At 35.7% G+C, this 20530-nt stretch overlaps 1 protein-coding gene across 11 annotated transcripts in view; it reads left to right on the top strand.

Moving 5' to 3' along the window:
- Nucleotides 1–20530, top strand: part of LOC139773086 (dystrophin, isoforms A/C/F/G/H) — a 470778-nt gene that overhangs the window by 163743 nt on the left and 286505 nt on the right. For all 11 annotated transcript variants that reach the window (XM_071707318.1, XM_071707327.1, XM_071707317.1 and 8 more), the window contains 3 exons: nt 13430–13641; nt 15226–15380; nt 16014–16203. In XM_071707318.1, coding sequence (XP_071563419.1) covers nt 13430–13641; nt 15226–15380; nt 16014–16203 — 557 coding nt within the window. The remainder of the gene's footprint in view (nt 1–13429; nt 13642–15225; nt 15381–16013; nt 16204–20530) is intronic.

Below are 20530 nucleotides of genomic sequence, written 5' to 3'. Positions count from 1 at the left end.
AATGAAAGTCGTTAGATAATTAACGTCCATTCTTTTATAGTTGTCTTGTACATTCGCTAGGTATTTATCATTAATAAAAAGCGTCGGATAGTATGTCGAAAGTATAACGGTTTTGCGGTTGAGTTCCAGCTACGCGGAAGGTCAATAAAGATGTCGTACTACTATCCATCGAAAAATGTCGACGCCAGACTTACTGGCGGATTTCTTTGGATTTCTCTGACCATATTCTTGGTATCTCATACCTCGGTATGATCACGAATCTCTCTGCGCGCGCGAATGTGGTTCATCGAAAATTCAGATATTCGGCCATGGGAATAGACCGTAATCCTATTGGTGCGCCTTTGGAAATTGGGACCTCGTTAGGATGGGGAGAAAAATTGCACGACTTTCTTCGGAAGGGACAAAAGGTTATTCACACCGCGGTCGCAACGGTCACCTCTTCGATTCGACAAGATACGCGTGACCGCTTATCTCGTAAGCTACTTGCTGTTTTCTTGTCACGTCCAGGCCGTCTGTCTGGAAGAAGAAAAGGGTGGAAAGTTCAGATAAATTACGATAAAACCGATGGGGATCCTCGACACGGACGGCCAGTCATCCGTGATATCAAATACGAACCAATAATGTTTAACGAGCAGATTACCGTGGTAGTAAAGATTTGTTAAGTACTACATTGCGCACTAAAGAATTTTAAAGTTCGTAATAGTAACGTGAATTACATCGCCAAAAGAAGGAAGCAAAAATTCGTAACGCGAGATTAAAGAATAACATGTTTTGCAAATGTTTTCTTGCGATTAGTAAGTAATTTAATTACTTTTTCCGACACCGCGAAGTTTTCGAATAAAAAATGTATGCAACAGCACTTTCCCGAACGTTGTGTTATTACTCTACAGCGAAATTGAAATTTCGCTTACACGACAACAATTTATTTCTCCTCTCTATAATATGATTTTATTTAATTTATATGTCCGTGGTTTTGAAGCAAAAGCGTCCGCGATTAATTTAATGAAATCGCAATAAATTTGTGATCTGTTGTATCTGTCATGTTTTGATGTCATATAATTTCATATAATTATGTTATTGTATTCTTTTCGGTTAATTTTAGGGATTAAATTGATTTCGTTTTGTAGTTTCCAATGTTAAGTCGCTTAATTTAAACGACGGGGACAAGCGTGGAATAGCGAGGGGCAAAGGAGCTACTTAACATCGCATCGATTTGCATAGAAAGTATCTGCTTTCCGTGCAAATGCAGTTTTAGAAGAACCATAAGGTCGGCAGGGTGAAGAGGGTCAATTAAAATGGTGATCTGATCTGCCATTTTACTTGTTTTTTCACTCATTTGCCTCTTGTTTTCTATCCCGAAACTACCCACTCTATGGCGAACGTTACTTTCGCTCTATATATATATATAAACAGGCAATATAATTACTTGCTAACTGTATTATTCTTATGTTTTAATCTTTATCAATGTGTATCTTTATACTATAGATATATTCATTTGTTATATATTGAAATCAAAGAGATTTCGGGTATCTTTCTTTGAAAAAACTTATTAAGCATCATAACAGCCTTTTTCGGATGGTGCTTTTCATGAAATTATTCATGAATATATTATTGTGTCGGTTTTTATATATTTTTCATTAGATTTACTTTTTTTATTACTGTACTACTTTTTAATATTGTAACGTACATTACGTGAATAATATGCGCAAGTTGTATTCGCAACATGTACGCGAATTAACTTAAATTATAAGACATCTTTATTAATTTTATATTATGGAAATGAAGACGGTGAGACGCTCTTTGACTTAGTTTTCTTGTCAGCGCGAGCAAATGTAGTCTGCAAACGAAGGTATATTTGATTCGTTAAGCGAGAGCAATGAAAGAGAAAAGAATACCGCCGTATGTCGTACTAACATAGCGTAGCAGAAATAACGTTTTCATTTGCGAGAAACTTTATATTGCGGCTTGTATTGTACCTAGGCTAGTGCTTTAATACACATTTGTAGAATCGAGTTACGATTTTCGTTTCCTCTGTGTGTAAAGTGTTAAGTGAACTCGGTTACTCGGTCGATATTTCCCGTGCGAAATACACCATGTTTAAGAAATAACACCGTGGAAATTGACGCAACATGTGAAAAATTGCATCACGAATCTTCCGTGAATCGTATCAGTATTGCACCAATCTACATTTTTGGCACTGCAAAATGGAAAACATGAAGAGTTTTGTGATTGCAAAAAGAGAGAAATATGCAACGACATGCTTTTTGCCTGGCGATTATTTCAGACAAATGACACGCGGCGAAAAAAATATTCTATCGTTCTTTTGAATAGTACATGCGTTTTCATTCAGCGATATTTATATGCGTTTCGAGTAAGGAATGGACCTCATTAGGATGTTTGTTGGCCGGAATTGCGTGCGACACATGTATGACGCATGCATCGTTGTTGCGGCCAATAAAGAAGACAAACTGCGCAATGTGCAATCTCTGCGTTGCAATATAGATATCGAAGCGGCGCGGCGGAGCCGCGGAACCGCCGCTCGACATGCGAAAATTATCTCCGAGTATGAGCACGCGATTGTGAAACATTGTTTTCCCCCTCGGTTACCCTTTACTCGCCATTTTTTCGCTCTAACCATCCTCCTTCCTTTACCTCTTTCTCTCGGTCTCCCTCTTCTCTTGCTTTTTGGTTGGCGCGGTTAACCATTCTCAATTCCGATGTTCGATACCCGTATCGCCCATTCGTTTCGTCCCGCTTCACCCGCGCTCAGAAAATGAACAGAAATTCGTAGGAAACGCCGTCGGTGAATAGCATCGTTCACGGTCAACGTGCCTTTACCCAGTTGAAAATCACGTGGATCTACGTGTCTATATCGATGCGGCGCGAGTAGATATATGAGCGGACTTAGCGGCGAATCGAGGCTGGAAAGAGCACCGCTTTTCGGTAATAACCGGCTTTGAACTGCGTCTCTTTGCCCGTTCAAATATTCCAGAGGCGAATATTTCCTGATCGATTTGGTAGCACCACCTAATCAATACCCGCGATATTTAAGAAGAACTTTTCAACAATAAAATTAAAACCGATTTTTTAGTTATTCTTTGAGGGAAAAGCATATATATAATTGAGAATTTAATATTATTTTTTAAATCAAATGTATTTTTTATATAAGTGTGACAAACAATTTGATGACTTGTAAATATTTCAAAATGTTGTAAATAGTTTTTAAAATATTATTTACTTGGTTTATATATAAAATATCACTCTCGTTATTGTTAGACTGTATTAATATGTATGTAACCAATAGATATTCGATCCAAATTCTAATTGGCTTTATTTGGTTTATTATTCGACAGTTCCCTTTAATTGAAAATTCCGCTATTCTAAATGCAGACAGGGATAATATCATATTTGTCGGCTGTCTAAGCGTTTAATTAAAAATTCTTTCGATTGGAGGGGCTGCTCCAACAGGCTGAGCAGACCGTTATGTAATCGATAACTTCCATTCTGCCTTAAATTGAATTTATGCACCTCTATTTTCAACGTAGATTAAATATGGACAGATACGTCGCTAATATCGCTTAAAATTAAGAAGTTTTTCGCACAGTCACGCGGCGAAACAAGATTCTTCATAAAGTCGGATGACGCGGCTTTAATTAGTTTTAAACTCTTTGCAACATCAACTGTTCGAACTTTCGCAGTTACACAGTCGCGAAACAGTCCTCGCACCGCTGTTGGACAGCGGAGGAAAGGCAAGTTCAGACTGGAAGGGGTTATACAAGCACGTAATTAACCGTCGCTGTTAATGTTCGCTCTTGTTTCTGACAATGTCGTTGCTAGTCTGTTTTTTGATAACTTCGGGAAGAGAGAGAGTTGTAAACGATGGCTGTGATTATTAGTCCTCGAACTCGGAACTCGTATATTTGAACTTCTGTAAGAAAAAAAAATCGTCTCCTTTGATCTTAATTCCGGGACTGCGCACGGCATTGGCCTTTACGAAGTCGCAATTATATATTCCGGTCCTTCTTCGGACTCTGTCTCAGGATATTCGTATAGTGGACTGCGAGAGTTGATTTGTCCCTCTCCTCGTGCTCCTTCCACGGCTTAATCGCATTAAAACCAACTGAAAGTTCTCAGGGCTACGCGACAGCTGGCGCAGTGGTGCAGGTCGTATCTGATTTTCGTCGAAATCCGTTGACATCCTGTTCCAGCGAATCCTCCGTTGGATGCAATTGAACTCGACAGCGAGATCGATTTAATACCATCCCGACACTGTTATGCCGTTCTATGAACTCTTTACATAAGGCATTAGATGTACCGGGGAAAACGGATGGCGATACTAAGTGTACGATGATACATGATGTGTGATACATTTTATCGATGAAGTTTATATGCTTTCCATGCGAACGAAAGTTTGAATGGAAGTTCTTCGAAACGCCGACGTGGCTTTTTGAAAAATAATGAATACTTAGTTGTAAGACTGCAATGAGGGAAGTTAGTGACGTCGGGACGAAGTATATAAATGCATTTCCATCTATTCATTCTTGTAATGGAACGATTCGAGCATGAAGATTGCAGAGCTTCATTGGGAAGTTTTATTGTTGACAGGCAAAATAATATGATTTTTGTTTTCTTCCATTTGTGTATGTATATATTTTATTTCAATATACACATATGGTTGTCTAAAAATAACAAAGAGATATTTCGATAACATCAAGTTAAAAAAAACACGTTATTTTAAGGAGTGAAAAAATTTAGCAGCAATGCAATACTTTATTACATTTTTATCTTAAGTTGATGCTGACAGAATACTTTTTCAATTTTTAAAATGATGCGACTTAAACATGAATTTTAATGTTTTTTTTAATTCGAAAAATTACATCTGCGAAATCTATATATACAAAAACAAATGTCCTGACTGACTAATTGACTCATCAACGCTCAGCCCAAATTCCTAAACCCAGAAATATGAAATTCGGGGAGTATATTCCTTTCATAACGTAAGCACCCACTCAGAAGGAATTTTTAGAAATTCGACCCCTAAGGGGATGAAAAGGGGTAAAATGTGTGTTACCGTAGCGAAGCACGGGTATCAAGCTAGTATTTCATAAATAGATATCTGAATAATTTATTTCAGGATTTTTTAAACATGTATTTATTATTATTATTTAATATATATTATTTATTGTATAAAAATCTGTAGACCGTATTAGTTAATGTGATTGCAATATAGTTTGTAATAATTTTACTAAAAATAGGCAATTTTTCTTTCTTTCTCTCTCTCTGTTAATTACGCTCTTCTTTCAAGAGCAAAATACGCGCCATAGCTTGCCATCGTTATCCCGTTCTAATTCATGGACGGTAATAGCGCACAATTTGCAAACAATTTGCAGGAATTACACGGCAATTCCGACGCGTGGCGCGGTACCAGTGCTGTATCGATCAATCATCTCCGAAAAAAATAAGCGTGCCACGGATCGTGGTACGGATTTTCACGTTACTGGGACGTTAAAGCCGTGGAAAAAGAGTGATTTACTATTATTAAAGAATAACTGAGCATCTTATTAAAGGTGTAGTAAAAGGGTTAGTAATGCACGGATATATATCGCGTGTAGCGCTGAAATTTATGTCCGAGTTAATTGAATGCGCCGAGTAAAAAGATTGAAATATAGCTGCAATGGTTTAGGCAGGCTCAATGAGTTACGCTCAGCAGTAAGGAGAAAGCTTGTTTTTGCAAAAGACAGCCCGCTTATGAAAAAGCTGGTCTCGGTACCTGGGAAAATAATTTAATCGTAGAAAACTGTTGCCGGTATTAGTAACGGTATTATGCCCTCTCATCTCTCAAATGAAGAAACTGCCGTGCATTTGCGCGTATTGCGTAGGATTCTGAAGTTTTCAACGCTATAATCTGCGTGTATATTTTTTTATAAGCGATTCCTTTTCCCGCTTCATGCATTACTTCTTGTATATTTAATAGCTGTCGTATGCTTATCGCTCAATGAGTTTACACTCGTAGTGCATTAGTAGGAATGAGCTGAACGTATGAATTGCTTCAGTATGTGTGTGTACATAATGAAATTTCACGCAGAATATTGCAAAAGTTTTTGGTGCCTAGGGTTGGACAGTCACGTGGACGCGGCGGTACGGATAGACGCGTACGGCTAACTTCTATTCAGTCGAGACGTCGCATTATTATACGCCATTTATTCTCTAAAGTCGCGGCTCTCCCATTATTGCGTTTCGCGCGGAGAAATAAAAACAAAAATCATACAGGTCGGACAGAGAGTACAGAGTTTTTAATAGTAAGCGCTTGAAAGTTTCAGAAGTAGGGTGAACTTTCGGATAATAACGTGATAAGTGAGGTGGAGTAGGAATTTAAAGTTGATGCTGAAGTATAAACGCATATAGAAAGAACGGTGTGCCGAGTCTGAATGTAATATCTTGTATAAAGAGATCAATATTTAAGAAATATTATTGAAGGAGATGGCGAAAAGAACTTTCTGCACACCGCGTAATCGGTTTACGCGCGCTTTCCGTTGAGAGAAAGAAGGGATAGGTACATAACCGTGATGCTGCGCATCTGAATATTCCACTTACGCGGCGGAGTTATTATCTGTCTCCCGAGATGCGCCGTAAAGAAATAAGAATATGCACTTCGCCGCAACGCTTTCTACGAGGGAAATCTTATGGAAATGCATCGCTTTGTTTCTTTTCACGCGTGGGATATTTCCCTTGCCGTTCCCGTTTTGTTTCTCACGAACGAGAGCTAAAGTACACTCTCGCGGTCGTCGCTGAAATCATTCATGGCGTATATACGAAGACGACGAAGACATTTCTTCACGCAAAGACAATTCTTTATTGACGCGAATTTCTTACGAAGATATAAGAACCGGGTGTACGTATATCACACAGTGCCTCTGTCAGTCGATTTTCCTCGCGTACCTACAATAAGGATATTGTTCTCGCGCCGTCTCCCCCCTCGGGGTGTAAAGCGAAGTGCGTGCAGTTTTGGCGCAGAAATCTCGCGGTAAGGACTCGAAAACGCAACCGCTTGGCACTCGTCTCACGTATCCGCGTCGACGCGCCCGCCCGTGCGTCTCGCAATTTCTCATTCCGGGGCCGCGATTTTCCGCGCCTTCCACCCCCCCCCCCGGCTTTCTTCCCGGTTTTCAGCTTTTCTTTCTCGTGTTTCCTCTCTCCGTCTCGCATGTGAAACGGAAAGAAGCTGTGTCTACAGAACCGGTAATGGAAGAGGGGCTCACACGCGGTCGGAAAGCGACGACGACGACTTCGGGAGCCGATGAGTCCGAAGTTTATCGGGAATTCCATTTCAGTCGTGTAAAGTTTCCTATACCTCCGGCGTTTTATGCGTCGTCTGGCCTCTCGCTGGCTTTCTCCTTGTCTTCCTTTATCCGCTTCACCCTTTCCGGGTTGTATTATTCTTCGCTCTCCCCCTTTGCGCTTCCGTTAGTCTTATCACTTTTTGCAAAGCAGTCTGTGCGCCGTGAGACCAACGCGATTAACGTGCCTGTGTGTAAAATCTGTAGTAGGGAAAGGAAAAAGAGGCAAAGTCTAAATACGAAATGGCGGTTGAGAAATTTATTTTTCTTGCTTACGTGAATTGTAATAATTTCCGTGCGAGGTGAGGATTGGAGTGAAATCACTACTAATGGATATTGGACAACATATATTGATTGGAAGTAGATAATTATATGCGGTTTATAATCCCTTTGTAATGCTTTGTGATTAAGGTTAATATTACCACGATTGAAATTTAATAATAAATTATTTAATGTTATGTCGTATTGGATTTTAGTTACATTCCAGTAATTGTCACATTTGTGTGCGTTATCTTTCATAAATGTTTATCCTTTATAAATGTTTATTACATTGACAATTTGTTCCTCTTATAGCTTTTGACTTTCCAAATTATCATAAAAAATTACTTTTATGTTTGAATATTTTCATATTGTTTGTACATTCTTATTAAAATATAATATTCTGTAGAAACTTGTAAAAGAATATTTTTAGTGGTACATAATATATGCGACTTTGCTCGATCATTACCGCAAAATCTTTCTCAAGAGTTTAGTTGGAACTTTCCCTGCGGCAAGAAGTAAACCGAAGAAATTCGCCGGAGCGCGTTTGAATTTTAACGATAAAAGTTTTCGACTTTTTTTGATCCCTTATTGTAAAAAATAAGGTTGCCGAGCTTTCAGTGGCTTATAATTTTTATATAATCTTCATAAGAGAACAGGCGGAATGTTATTTTCACGTAGTTAATGTTTTATGATATTGTTTTGCAAAAAATCATTTCTGAGTAGCATTTTAGTATCTATTATTAAGTGTTTGACATAATATCAGTTTTATATAATATCTCTCTCTTTCTCTCTTATATAGTCTCTAATAAGTTTAACATTGACACAAAAATGTCAGTAAATCGATGTTCCTAGAATTTCGTGACAAAAGTTACGCAGATGACTTTCGTTTTCGAGAGCCGAAGGAGGATTGAGCTGCGCACGCCAGCTTATTAAATTTAGATACGGATTAAATTAACTCGCTGTCGGAGCTCGCTACCTTTTCGTTAGTTGGACAACTCTATCTTTATTTGTTTCGAGATCGAGATACCGCGCCGCTTCGAACTACCGTGCGGAACAACAATGAACAAAGCGTGTAACTTTCAAATAACTTTGTCGGCCTGCGTTCGAACGTAATCCACTTGCGAGGCTCCGTAGAAATCTTAGGAGAAGTCAAGCTAACGAAGTTTACAGGGAGTTGAGCGTTATTCGGCACGGCATCTTTCTGTCGCAGTTATCCGCGTTTCGATTTGTCCGTAATGTTTGCACCTTCGACAGCGTTGACGCTGTTGGTGGATTAAGACATGATGCTTTACAGCAAACGCGAATTTATTATATGGTAATCTTATGTGTTGACGCATAATATAGTTTTAATTTTTATTATATCGCTTGTAAAACGTGGCGATCGTCATGAATATTTTAATACGTTTGCATTGAAGAGTTGCTAAATGGAGGAGAAATAATTATTGAATAATCCTACTTACAGTATCTATGCTACTTTATACTTAAGAAAATGCATCCGACAAAGCACGTTTTAAATACTTTCTTCACTTATTCTATAACATAGATATACACTGGAAATGCGCATAATATAATAGATGTATACAAATTAAGAAGTACAAAGTAAATATGTTTATTTTTGTCCATTTGTTATTAATTTTTTACATTTTTTTTCTAGCAAAGATAAATTGGCATCTTTTTATGATTATCCCGCATTTTTTATAGCTTATTTTATCTTTTTTCATAGCTTATTTATATCTCTAGCTATATATTTTATTGTATTATAAGAATATAAGAATACTATTTAAATAGATTTAACTATTCATTAGAAAATAATAGTGATACTTTAGGTATCATGGAAATGAGAGAATTACGAGAGAAAAAGAATCTATTTAAATCTTCTGATTTTCGTTTCTGTTACTTCTATCGAGAAACGTTCTGAGAATATCGATCTGATTCCTAATTAGCCTCAAACGAGCAAAATGCATTTTTGTCGATCTAAGTAACGAATGAATAAATTAAAATATATGGATTTTCTATTATAACACCATTTTGTTAGATAATAATAAGAACAAAATAATTTTTGTTATTTTTACACCAGAATTAACCTATGCAAAGTATTTGAGTATCATTTATGAATTTGAGATGGAACTTTATTTATTAATGAATTAATTAAAAGAGAGGAAAAGAGAAAGGAGAGCAACGTTGTGAGCCGTTAGTATTTCGCGATGTAGACTTCCATTGATACCGTGAATCTCGATAGTCTCATAGACAATGCGTTCTTGGCAACTTTGTGACTCCCCGGTGAATACGCTCGTCAGTTTTGCATGTATATATGACTATCTGCATAATCTATACTATAGTTCGCGCAACACGTACGTGTATGTTTGCTATGGCGGAGGTCGTTGGCAGACTCAGGTGTGCCGATAACTCATTCCACGTGTGCCTTGTGTGATACTGTATATATTTTTCTTCCAATAACTCCCGCAGTTTTATCTATACGAAAGTTGCCGTTCGCGTTTCACGTTGCGGTTATTCTAAGAGATTTATCGATTTACGAAAAAATCAAGTCGTATTTATTGAAACTTGAGCTTTAAAATAAAAAAAAAAAACTATTTGTTATTTTATCGCGATAGTTAATATTATCGCGTAACGCGCGGATTCAATTATATAATATATTTATTAATTCTTTCAGTGAATAAACAAAGATGAAATATTAAAGATGATAAAAATTGAAAGAGTGTACGCATTTATATTTAAAGCTTGACGAAATTTTTTATTGATGAAAATAATGTTCAATTAATGTAATTTCGAAGTAAATATCTTTTTATCTTAACGTGAGTTTCCTTACATCTGGAAAGTCCATTCAACCGGGAACGCATTAATCTTCTTCAGGTTTTAGCGGACGTGACAACGAGTGTTCGGTCAGTTGCTCCCTTGTATGTCTGATTTATATAATGGAAGGGAACAGAAGAAAGATGCGTGTTGTATCCTCTTTATTTTCTCTCTATAGTTATATACAATATATGAGAAATCTATTTAATGTATTTCTTAAAAAATGCATTTCATATGTTATGAACAGCTTCTTATAATGATTTCTTATACATGATTTGAACAAACTTTTAATTATATAGCCGTTAAATTTGGATAAATGTATGGATTAATGATATTAATTCATAATTAAATGGATTAATAATACCAAAGGGTTTCTCTGCTATTGGAATAAGTCAGTAGCCAAAATTAATACGTAAAATGTAAATACTAGAATATTAAAAATCACATTTTCAAATAATTTAGAACGTTAACGTGAAATAAATAAAACGCTAATAATAATCTATTATTCAAGGCGATTTTTAATATCTTATATCACTGTCAGTTTTTCTGTCGAGAGAGATTGACGTAATCGGGATTGAGAACTAATTAAAACTATGTCGTCATATTCATCGGATTGTCGTTAGTATGGAATTAGACAGGATTATATATCGGAGCAAGCGTCGCTTCTAAATCTTCCTCAACTGATCTCAGTACTTGTAATTTGCATGCAGGCAGAAAAATATACGGCGACGTATAATAAGGGCAGCTTCGAAGTGCAGGTCGAAGTGCATAGGGGTCGATGAGGGCGAATTGCTCTCATAATAAGTCGTTGAAAGTCATTGAAGTAACGCCCTCCCCCCCTCCCCCGTCTTTCGCACGACGTTCTTTAGCGAACGAGGTGATAGAGCCGAGCCTTTTGAAAAGTCGGCGTACGTGTGCACATTTAAGATCCGTCTTTTAACCCCTTATTCGTCGCACCTTTGCCAAATTACGTGTGAAACTTATTCATGACCGGATTATTAAAGCAGTCTTGCTTGGTTTATATAAGTGTGTCGCGTGTCGTTTAATATATTTGAATAATAGATGAAACGCGGCGTGTTAAACGGAACAGTTAGAACTTTGGGAATAGTGGAAACTATTAATATAGTAAACACATGAATATGTAAGATCCGCGAATCCTTTACGATGCAAATTGTCCTGACGGTTTCACCGTGAGTGAATTCACCGTAATTTGTTACAATTTATCGCTTGCGAGAAAAATAAAAATATCTTTTTATTTTGACCTTTGCTCAGAATATAATAGCGCGTAGAATATGAAGTAAATAGTTCTAAATAAAATTCTTTATAAAATATTAACATAAGTTTTTAAACCTTCTTTCCTTATCTTTTCAGGTAATCCAAATTTCAAGTGTTTGATTACGCAATTATATTTTGTACTTAAACAACCAATTAATATAATATATAATAATTAAATAATTATATTAATATAATATGTATATTAATATAATTATTTAATATGATATATATAATAATTAAATAATTATAAATAATTAATAATTAATACATAACAATTAATATGCAATAATTAAACATTATAAATTCTGTTATTTTATATTGGATTGATTATTGTTATGATTTTTGAAAAAGCAAAACCAGAGATGAATAGCAAAATCTAGGATTTCAGGAATCTATAAATAAGCCATATTTTATCTTAAAATTTATAACTTTTGCAAGGTTTGTATATAACATGATATTTTTCATCTATCATGTTAAAAGTTTATGCGATGATAAATATTTTTGCTATATTAAAAAATTTCTTTTATTAAAATCTTTTAAAATATACCCTGCAGCGCGTCATTGATATTTGAATATTTGAAATATATTTTAGATATTTTAATTGAAAAGATATACTATGCAAATGCAATGCTTTCATCGAAATTAGAATTCTTTTTTATTTCACCCGTTATGTTATTTGACTTTATTTATTTGTTCTTTATATGTTTTTATTAAAATAATATTAATCGCGTGCTTTTGCGAAGTGTACATTGACAGAATCGTTATGGGTTTCTTTTATGAAGGAATATTTTTCTATCAGAACTGTTGTTATTTTAGTTTCCGTGCTGTTTGGCGACATGCGTTCTCGAAACATCGCGCATATAAGGTGCATTCTTAAAGGTATACGGACATGATGTTCACGCGTGCGAATTTTGTTGTTGCGGATATTGAATCGTTGCCAGTGTTTTGCGCCTGCTTCATCCAGCTGTGCTCTCTAACTTGCCATTTACAGTTTGGATTGTTTCCAACTGATACCTCGTGTACGGCGTGAATTTCGACGTAGGCTTTTTGTTTCAAGGGACGTACGGAAAGGTATAATGGGACAAGGTTTAAGAAAACATAAAAAAAATAATGATTCGAGTGTTACTATTTGTGATATTTCTCACTTAACATTTTATATCATTTTTTGAGTGAGGTGTTGACTTAGTTCATATATATGACATGTTAAGGAAGAAGTATCACATACGAATAGTAGCATTAATATTTTATGATGTTAATGCCTTTCACTCCTTTAGCCATTCGATGCACTTTGATAACTCGACGCTTTTAAGGCGTAAAAATGTCTTTGTGGCTCAAAGCAATTTGCAATGTTATTTCTGTCCGTCATGAGCAATTCAGGAAACTTCAACATATCGTGTGTGCTCTTAATTATATTAATTCTAATTCACTGATATTGATTATATGTATCTTTTTTATTTTATATAAGTAGAAAATCTTGATAGCGCGCGTGAAAAAGAATTTCTTTTTTAAAATCGGATTCAGCGCTATGAAATCCTTCAAATATACATGTTTCTAGTACACACAATTTTCAAAAATTTTTGTCACACGGTGTGATTAGTTTGCAAACTAAGAATTAAAGTTGCTCCAGCGATTTTAGTGTCAAAAATACTTGCTATGATTTTCGTTTTCGTGGGACTTAAGAAATTAATAGTTATAACTGCAGTAATGTAATTCTAACCATGTCGTTTGCTTGCTTAATGTTGCAGTCACCAAGCTGAGGGAGCACTGGGATGAGACGAATTCAAAAGTCATGCAAAGGAAGACGCAGTTGGACATGATGCTGGGCGACAGTCAACGATATGAGGCGAAGAGAAACGAGGTGGAGGTCTGGCTAGCACGAATGGAAACTAGACTCGAGAGAATGCGAGCTGTGGGGCACACCGCTGACGTACTCGAGGCGCAGCTCAAGGAACAAAAGGTACATCGAACTCTCTTTCCGTCTTTCCGCAAGTAACCGCGTTAGCTCTTCGAGTCGGCGAGTTTTTAGTGCCACCCGAGAGAAGTGTCTTTAGCGAATGGTGAGAATAAAAAGACAGAAAAAAGTGCTGTGCGATAATGTGTCTGCCTATTTGGCTTGTCTGCAGTATCGAAAATGTTGAATAATTTTTGAATACGAAATATTTAATGGAGATTCAGAAATTTATATAATCAGAAACTCTATTAAAGTGCCGATAGATTTGATTGAATTGTGTTGAAACACTGTTGGGATGTTGTAAAGATAGCTATCTTAGTTAAGTACATTTATACTTTGAAAAGTATCAGTTGTGAACGTTTTGTTATTGTTCAAATGTTTTCAATTTTAGTTTTATGGAGGTATTATATCTTTGTAATGTGGCTTATTTTTACTACAAGATGTTTCGACAGTGCATTTTTCATCGTGTGCATCAGGAATATACTGATATTAAATGAGATATCTGCTGACTGATATTATTTCGTACGAGGTAAAGCTTGTGAATTACAGTCTTTTTCGAATACAGATGGCATAACATTCAATATTATGAAAAAAATTTTTTATTATGCTAAAGTTTATTACATCATGAAAATTTATTAGATGTGATTACTGTTGGCCGCAAACAGTGTAGCACCATTACAAAAATGTAAGATTCTTTTTATTATTATATAATATGACTACGCAAGCACTGAACACTATATCAAAAGTTCGCGAGTGCAAATGTTTTCTGAAGCCACAAACTTTTCCCATTCGTAAGCTGAATTAAAGAGAGCGAACGTTTTGGAATCCATCTGCCCAGTAATAAGTCCTTTCTAGTAATCTTTTCCTACTTTGCATACGACAGTATAACGCGGTCTGAAAAAAAGTTGTAGCGAAGGAATGTAGCTTCCAACGTCTCAATCAACGAGATCTCAGCCGGCGGAGCACATTATGCGCGAGAAGCTCTGTTTAGATTCAAAAGAGCCAAATGAGATATTCATAGAATAATTTATTTCCGCAACAGTGTGCTTTCGCGTTGCCTTTGACTGAAACGCATTTGCTGCGTTTCTTCCGAACCTCGCATGTCTCATTTTCTGAATAGATTCTGAGAAAAGCTTATGAAATAGTTCAACATAATTATTTCGTTGTTGTCGATAGGAGAGTAACTTGAGAGGTTAATATCTTATTTATTTCTATAATTTTTATAACATAATTTTATTTTTACGAGCATTTCTTTCAATTGATATTGTGTGCGTTTTTTATTTGCTAAAAAAAATCATTATTTATATGGAGGTTTTATCTCAATGTGCACTTTGCAAGTCTGATCGGGACCAATCAGTGCCGACGGATATCCAAAGAAAGTTGCATCTTACGGTATATCGGCGTAAAACTTTTATTCGAAGCTCTCTTCGAAGGTTTAACTTCGCTGACTTATCGAGGCTCGAGTGCAAAAGAGGCACGGCTTCTTCTAACCCGATACGAAGTCGGAGTTAGATAGAAGTTTCCTTTTTTCGCCCGCGCTGGCCCACCGTCTTCGATTTCACAATCTCGTTCCCTTTCTTTTCCTCGCAGTCGTTTCATGCCGAGCTGCACCAGTACAAACATCACATCGAACTTTTTAATCAGCTCACTCAGAAGCTGATAGCGGTTTATCAGCAGGACGATACGACACGGGTGAAGAAAATGACGGAAACGATCAACCAGAGATACAACAATCTCAATATGAGGTGAGTAACAGTAATTTCTTATATTTGTTTGCGAAAATTTCTCGCAATCTTTTAAAGCATTTTCCTGCGGTCTTTATTGACATTAAATTCATGAGTTATGAATAACTTAAGTGGAATTAAATAAACTTTAAATTATAAACAGATTGTTATTGTATATAATTAAATCAATTCAAAATAACTAGTGAATTTAGTGTGAATATAAATATTGATACTCGTTTATGTAATACGTTTTAAAGCAGATTATTTTTTCTGGATTACAGCTCAGAATCTAAGCAAAGAAATAGGTAGAAAAAACTCATTCCTTGGTTAATTTGCTGCAATTTTTATTTTGATAAATTTTTAATTTGTGTCTTATTTATCAAGATATTTTATGTTGAAAATTATTAAGTTGTAAGGAACAATGGCGAATAATAAATAAATTAATAAAATTTTGTTTAATAGAAGATTAATTCGAGTTTGTAACTAAAAAATCGTAATCAAGAAATGCACCTTCTGGAACAGCTTATAGAGCAAGCATGGCGTATTTGCTCTAGGGTTTCCATTCGCGTCTATAGCGTCTCGAGTTAAGGAACTTTGCTTCGAATCAAACTGTAGATCACGGATGTAATGCTGTATCGACCGATCCGTTTCCAGCATCATCAATCGAGGGAAACTACTGCACTCGGCGATGAACTCGCTCCACAACTTCGACCGGTCCCTAGACAAGTTCTTGGCCTGGTTGAGTGAAGCGGAGTCCACGATGGAGGGATTGGAAGCGGAAGCCGATCGACTGGGTGGACGACGAGACCAGGGCGCGCTCAGACGACCGCAACATCAGCTTAAGGTAAGATTGTCACGTTCACGCAAATCTCGCGACAAGTTCCGACACGGTACTTTGGTAATGTAAGTGTTATGACCCGATGCAACACAGCCGCAAATTGCGTCGTTCATCATTGTGAGACGAGAAAGATCGCTCATTTTTCAAATTGCTCGAGCTGAATATCTTTCATAATATGAGATATTACTTTCTTTATTATTTATGCCACTAGCAGTGCATGTGATGGAAAAATATTGGATGTTTAAATCTAAATATTTATCCATAAGTGTTGCAATTCTTAGATTAGGTCGCTGCAAATTCGATAATGGTAACACTGAGTGATTGTATAAACAAACGCGCTCTAAGAAGGTCTTTATTAGCGTTGCAAGAGACAGAGAAAGTCGGGTGTATGCTCACGTGTTGCGCGTTCTAAAAGGAACTCCATGGAGCATTGCTAGAATAATGAACCTAACATTTTTAAAAATCGACCCTTACATTAAAACTCAACTAACAAAATAACATTGAAATATAGATCTTCTCTATTCAATTCATTAATTTATATGTCTTTATAACCACTTTGTCATGTTGTTTAGACTATTTCTAGTTATCATAAAACCAAGTTATATTGTACTAGCAAAATTCAGTTAAGTTTTACATTTTAATAAGAAAGAAAAAGGAAAAGATTTTACCAGAATGATTTAATAGCAAGATAATCAAATATTTCATGGATATTTGAAAACATTAAATTATTCTTTTAATTATTACATACCATGATTTTTATTTATTATGCGGTTTAAATCTCTGTTTTTCATATATTATGTTTCAAATTTTATTACGAATTGCTACGTATGTGGCATTACGGCGCATGTTTTGCCAAGCAGAAGATAAAAGTTTTTATTATGCGTGCATCACAATATGGATTGATTAAGAGTTAAATATGATTCGATCGAGTCATGATAGTCACGCCGACTTCTGACTTCTCTACGCTGCGCATCTTCTACGATACGTAATAGGTTTTGCGGCTTCGACCGATTGCCATAAAAGCGTATCGAAATGTCAGACAGTCGGCGCTATCGACGTATCCATTAAAAAGAAAAAGATCGATATCGAGTACCGATATAATGCGGTGACGGGCCATCAGTCCTTGCGCGCGGAATGTGTTTTCCGCTTTATACTTATACGGATTTCCAGAGCGTCAAGATTTAAATTCTCGTGCGCCATGCGTGCGCCCGCGGTTGTTTTTCGTCGCGTTGACGCATCCGGTAAATTTCTCACCGCAACTGGCAGCCATTGCATTCACGTGCTGTGATTTAGTTACCCTGTAATTTTGCATTTGAATCGGTTGCTTTTCACGCGACCCCCGATGTTTTTTGTCGGCACGTTACCGATTTTTTTTACGGCCGTTGAGCATTTCATTAATTTGCAAGCGATCATTCCCTTCGTTCGTCGCGGTAAAGCGAATGTGATGCTCGTAGAGAATAGAAAATAAATTTCTCGCGATTTTTTGCATTTATTGAATCGTGGAAAAAATTTCATGTATTATTATTACTTTTTTTTATGCGTCTACGAATTTTACGTAAATATAAAACACGATTAAAAAGGTCGAAATGTAAAATTATCGTTGTTTATAAGCGATAAATCGTGCGGCAGTAAAAATTGAATTAGATACACAAATAGAAAATGAGTAATAATGATTACTGAAAACGTTGAATACATTTTAATAAGACCGCGTAATTACATGCTGCATACACAGTAAAAAATTTTGTGTCAATGGAAGTCCGGAATGTTATAACATTTCTAAATGTCAAAAATAACACGATGAATGAGTTATTTTAACACAAAATTGAGAGTGGACTTCCATTGACACAAAATTTTTTACTGTGTATGCGCGATATTCAAGAGAATTGCTTGCAAAATTGGTACTGATAGATCGCGCTCGCGGATTTAAACTGATGTACTACACGCGGCCAGTATAATATCTCTGCGCGTACCTTATTGTGAAATTGATCTATTTTTAATATTGAATTGTGAGTACTTGCACGAACGTGGCCTACGCATCCGCGGGGATCATTATATTGTAATACTTCTATTCCATAATTATTGACAGACCTGTTTGCAATCGCCTTACCCACGTTCTATTTGCTCGTCGAGACAGCACTAATTATTGACAGAAACAAGCGCGATTACCGTCGGTGAGCTAGACTTTGATCGATTGCGTGTAATATTTAAGAGCAAATGATCCTTGAGCAAGGAACTTAGTTTCTTGCATTTTATAGAGGCAGATGCTGGTGAAAATATTTGTGAACAAAATTCACAAAGTTAAATTTTTATTAATGTCTGTTATATTTACTGCAAGCAGCTATTTATTGATTAATTTCTGATTTTATTTGACTATTTAATTTTTTAATTTTGGTCTCATATGCTTTCGGGAAAATTAAACTTCAATAAATTATTGGAAAAAATATTAGTATCATTTTAGTATGATGTATGTTGCACTTTATTGGAATATCTCTATATTTCGTTTTATCGAGAAATATTGCATTTTAAGAGTATTATATCGCATGTACTATTATTAAACACATTTTTTCGTTAAATTGTGTAAGATTTAAATAATCTCTCTATTAAATTTTCAAACAATTTTAGCAAAAATACACTATTTAATTTGTTGCGAGATCAAATTTATACTAATGATATTTTATTATGCCGTAATTATTCTGTTGTCATTTAGAGCTCGTGTGGCATGTATAAAGATTCTCTCATACCGATTGCTAAAATTAAGTTTGGCGAATATTTGGATATTTTTTGCAAATGCCTGAATAATCTATTAATCATTTAATCAATAGGGGACTCTCCAATTCATTATCGAAATGATCGATCGCTATTAACAAAATTTACTGCATCCGCGCTAGTAACGAAATCAAACGATTAATAATGATCTTCTTTTATTAATTTTTAATCATGCACACTTGATAATATAATATATATAATGCTTAATATTGAGCGTTAGAAAATTTAACATTATGATAATAAATATTATAAGATTATAATGACCTGAAAGAACCGTTTTCCATATGTTTTATTAATCCTTTTTGTATTATACTTTTTGTTTGGAAACGACAAATGCTATACTATTCAACATACATATGTCCAATGAATGACGAGAGCATAATTTATAAATTGTAATTATTAGCGATGTGGAAATAGGTTATTTGATCAATCACATAATAACTGATTGGAATTTGTTATTCGATCCATCGTATCCATCATGAGTAGTTAGAATGCTATGTAATATCCTGCTGTACAATAGCTCAGCGATAACATGATTTTCCAAAAATAATCGATGTACGTTGAGAAGCAAATAATCGATATTATTTGCTTGGAATATCTCAATGTACATTTGCAGACTTTTGTATATCTTTCATTTTGTATCTTTTTTTAAAACTCATGCTTCTCATAATAAATATTCTTTTAAATATGATGAACGCTAAAGTTTCGTGTTCGGTATGAAACAATTATGAGCTAGCAATTATATTATCCCAAGCTTATATTTTCATTCACCATACACGCGACTCTACATCATGCTAATGTTGCTGTATATGGAGTGGAATATCGCGAAAAACTTGTTATCGCCTCTTGTTACAATGAGTCGCGCAAACGAAACCTTTTTTCCCCGGCGCATCACGTTTTCATGTGGGAACCATGCTGGTCGTACCATCTGGCACTCGAGATTAATTAACTTCATCAGGAGAGCGTGCCCATTTTATCCTTGCTAAACTCTTTGTACCTCGTTGACACAATTTTGAAGTTATTCGTGCCTATAGCTGTAATTTATTTCGAGTTCACGGTACTAGTTTTATTTCGTTGTTCATGGAATTTACGACTAAAGATAGATATTAAATCGGAACCGAAGTGAAACAGTCGGTCTGTGCTACAGAATTCTTACTTAGTCGCTTATTTACATACGACGATAAATATGGAAATCGAGCGGCGGATAAGTGGACCGGCTTTTTCCCCTTTGATTGTAAAGCTCGCTTTTATTGTTTTATGGGTTCGTTGCTCTCGCGGCGGACAAATTAGAGGCAAACGTCAAATGCCGTTTGCAGTTTCCACGAAAGTTAACGAGCTATCGGGAAGCAATTATATATTTAAACTCACGAAAGAATAAATTATAAAGTTTGCCTAGCAAACTAAGATGCAATAAACTTTTATGTATAATGCTAATTTTTATATTTTTATTGGCTGCAACGGTTGCAGTGTAACTCTGAAATGTACCTACTGCTGGACTTTATACTTTTGGTCGACGTCGCTTGTACTTGTTCTGATATTTGATATGCGGTAAACATTATTTTCCTCA

This window comes from Temnothorax nylanderi, unplaced genomic scaffold (genome assembly GCF_030848795.1).
Source record: "Temnothorax nylanderi isolate EJ_2023f unplaced genomic scaffold, tnyl_v1.0 TNYL_tig0057_pilon, whole genome shotgun sequence".
Classification (NCBI taxonomy): domain Eukaryota; kingdom Metazoa; phylum Arthropoda; class Insecta; order Hymenoptera; family Formicidae; genus Temnothorax; species Temnothorax nylanderi.
The sequence above is the reverse complement of the archived record's forward strand: the minus strand, read 5'-3'. Positions and strand labels throughout refer to the sequence as shown.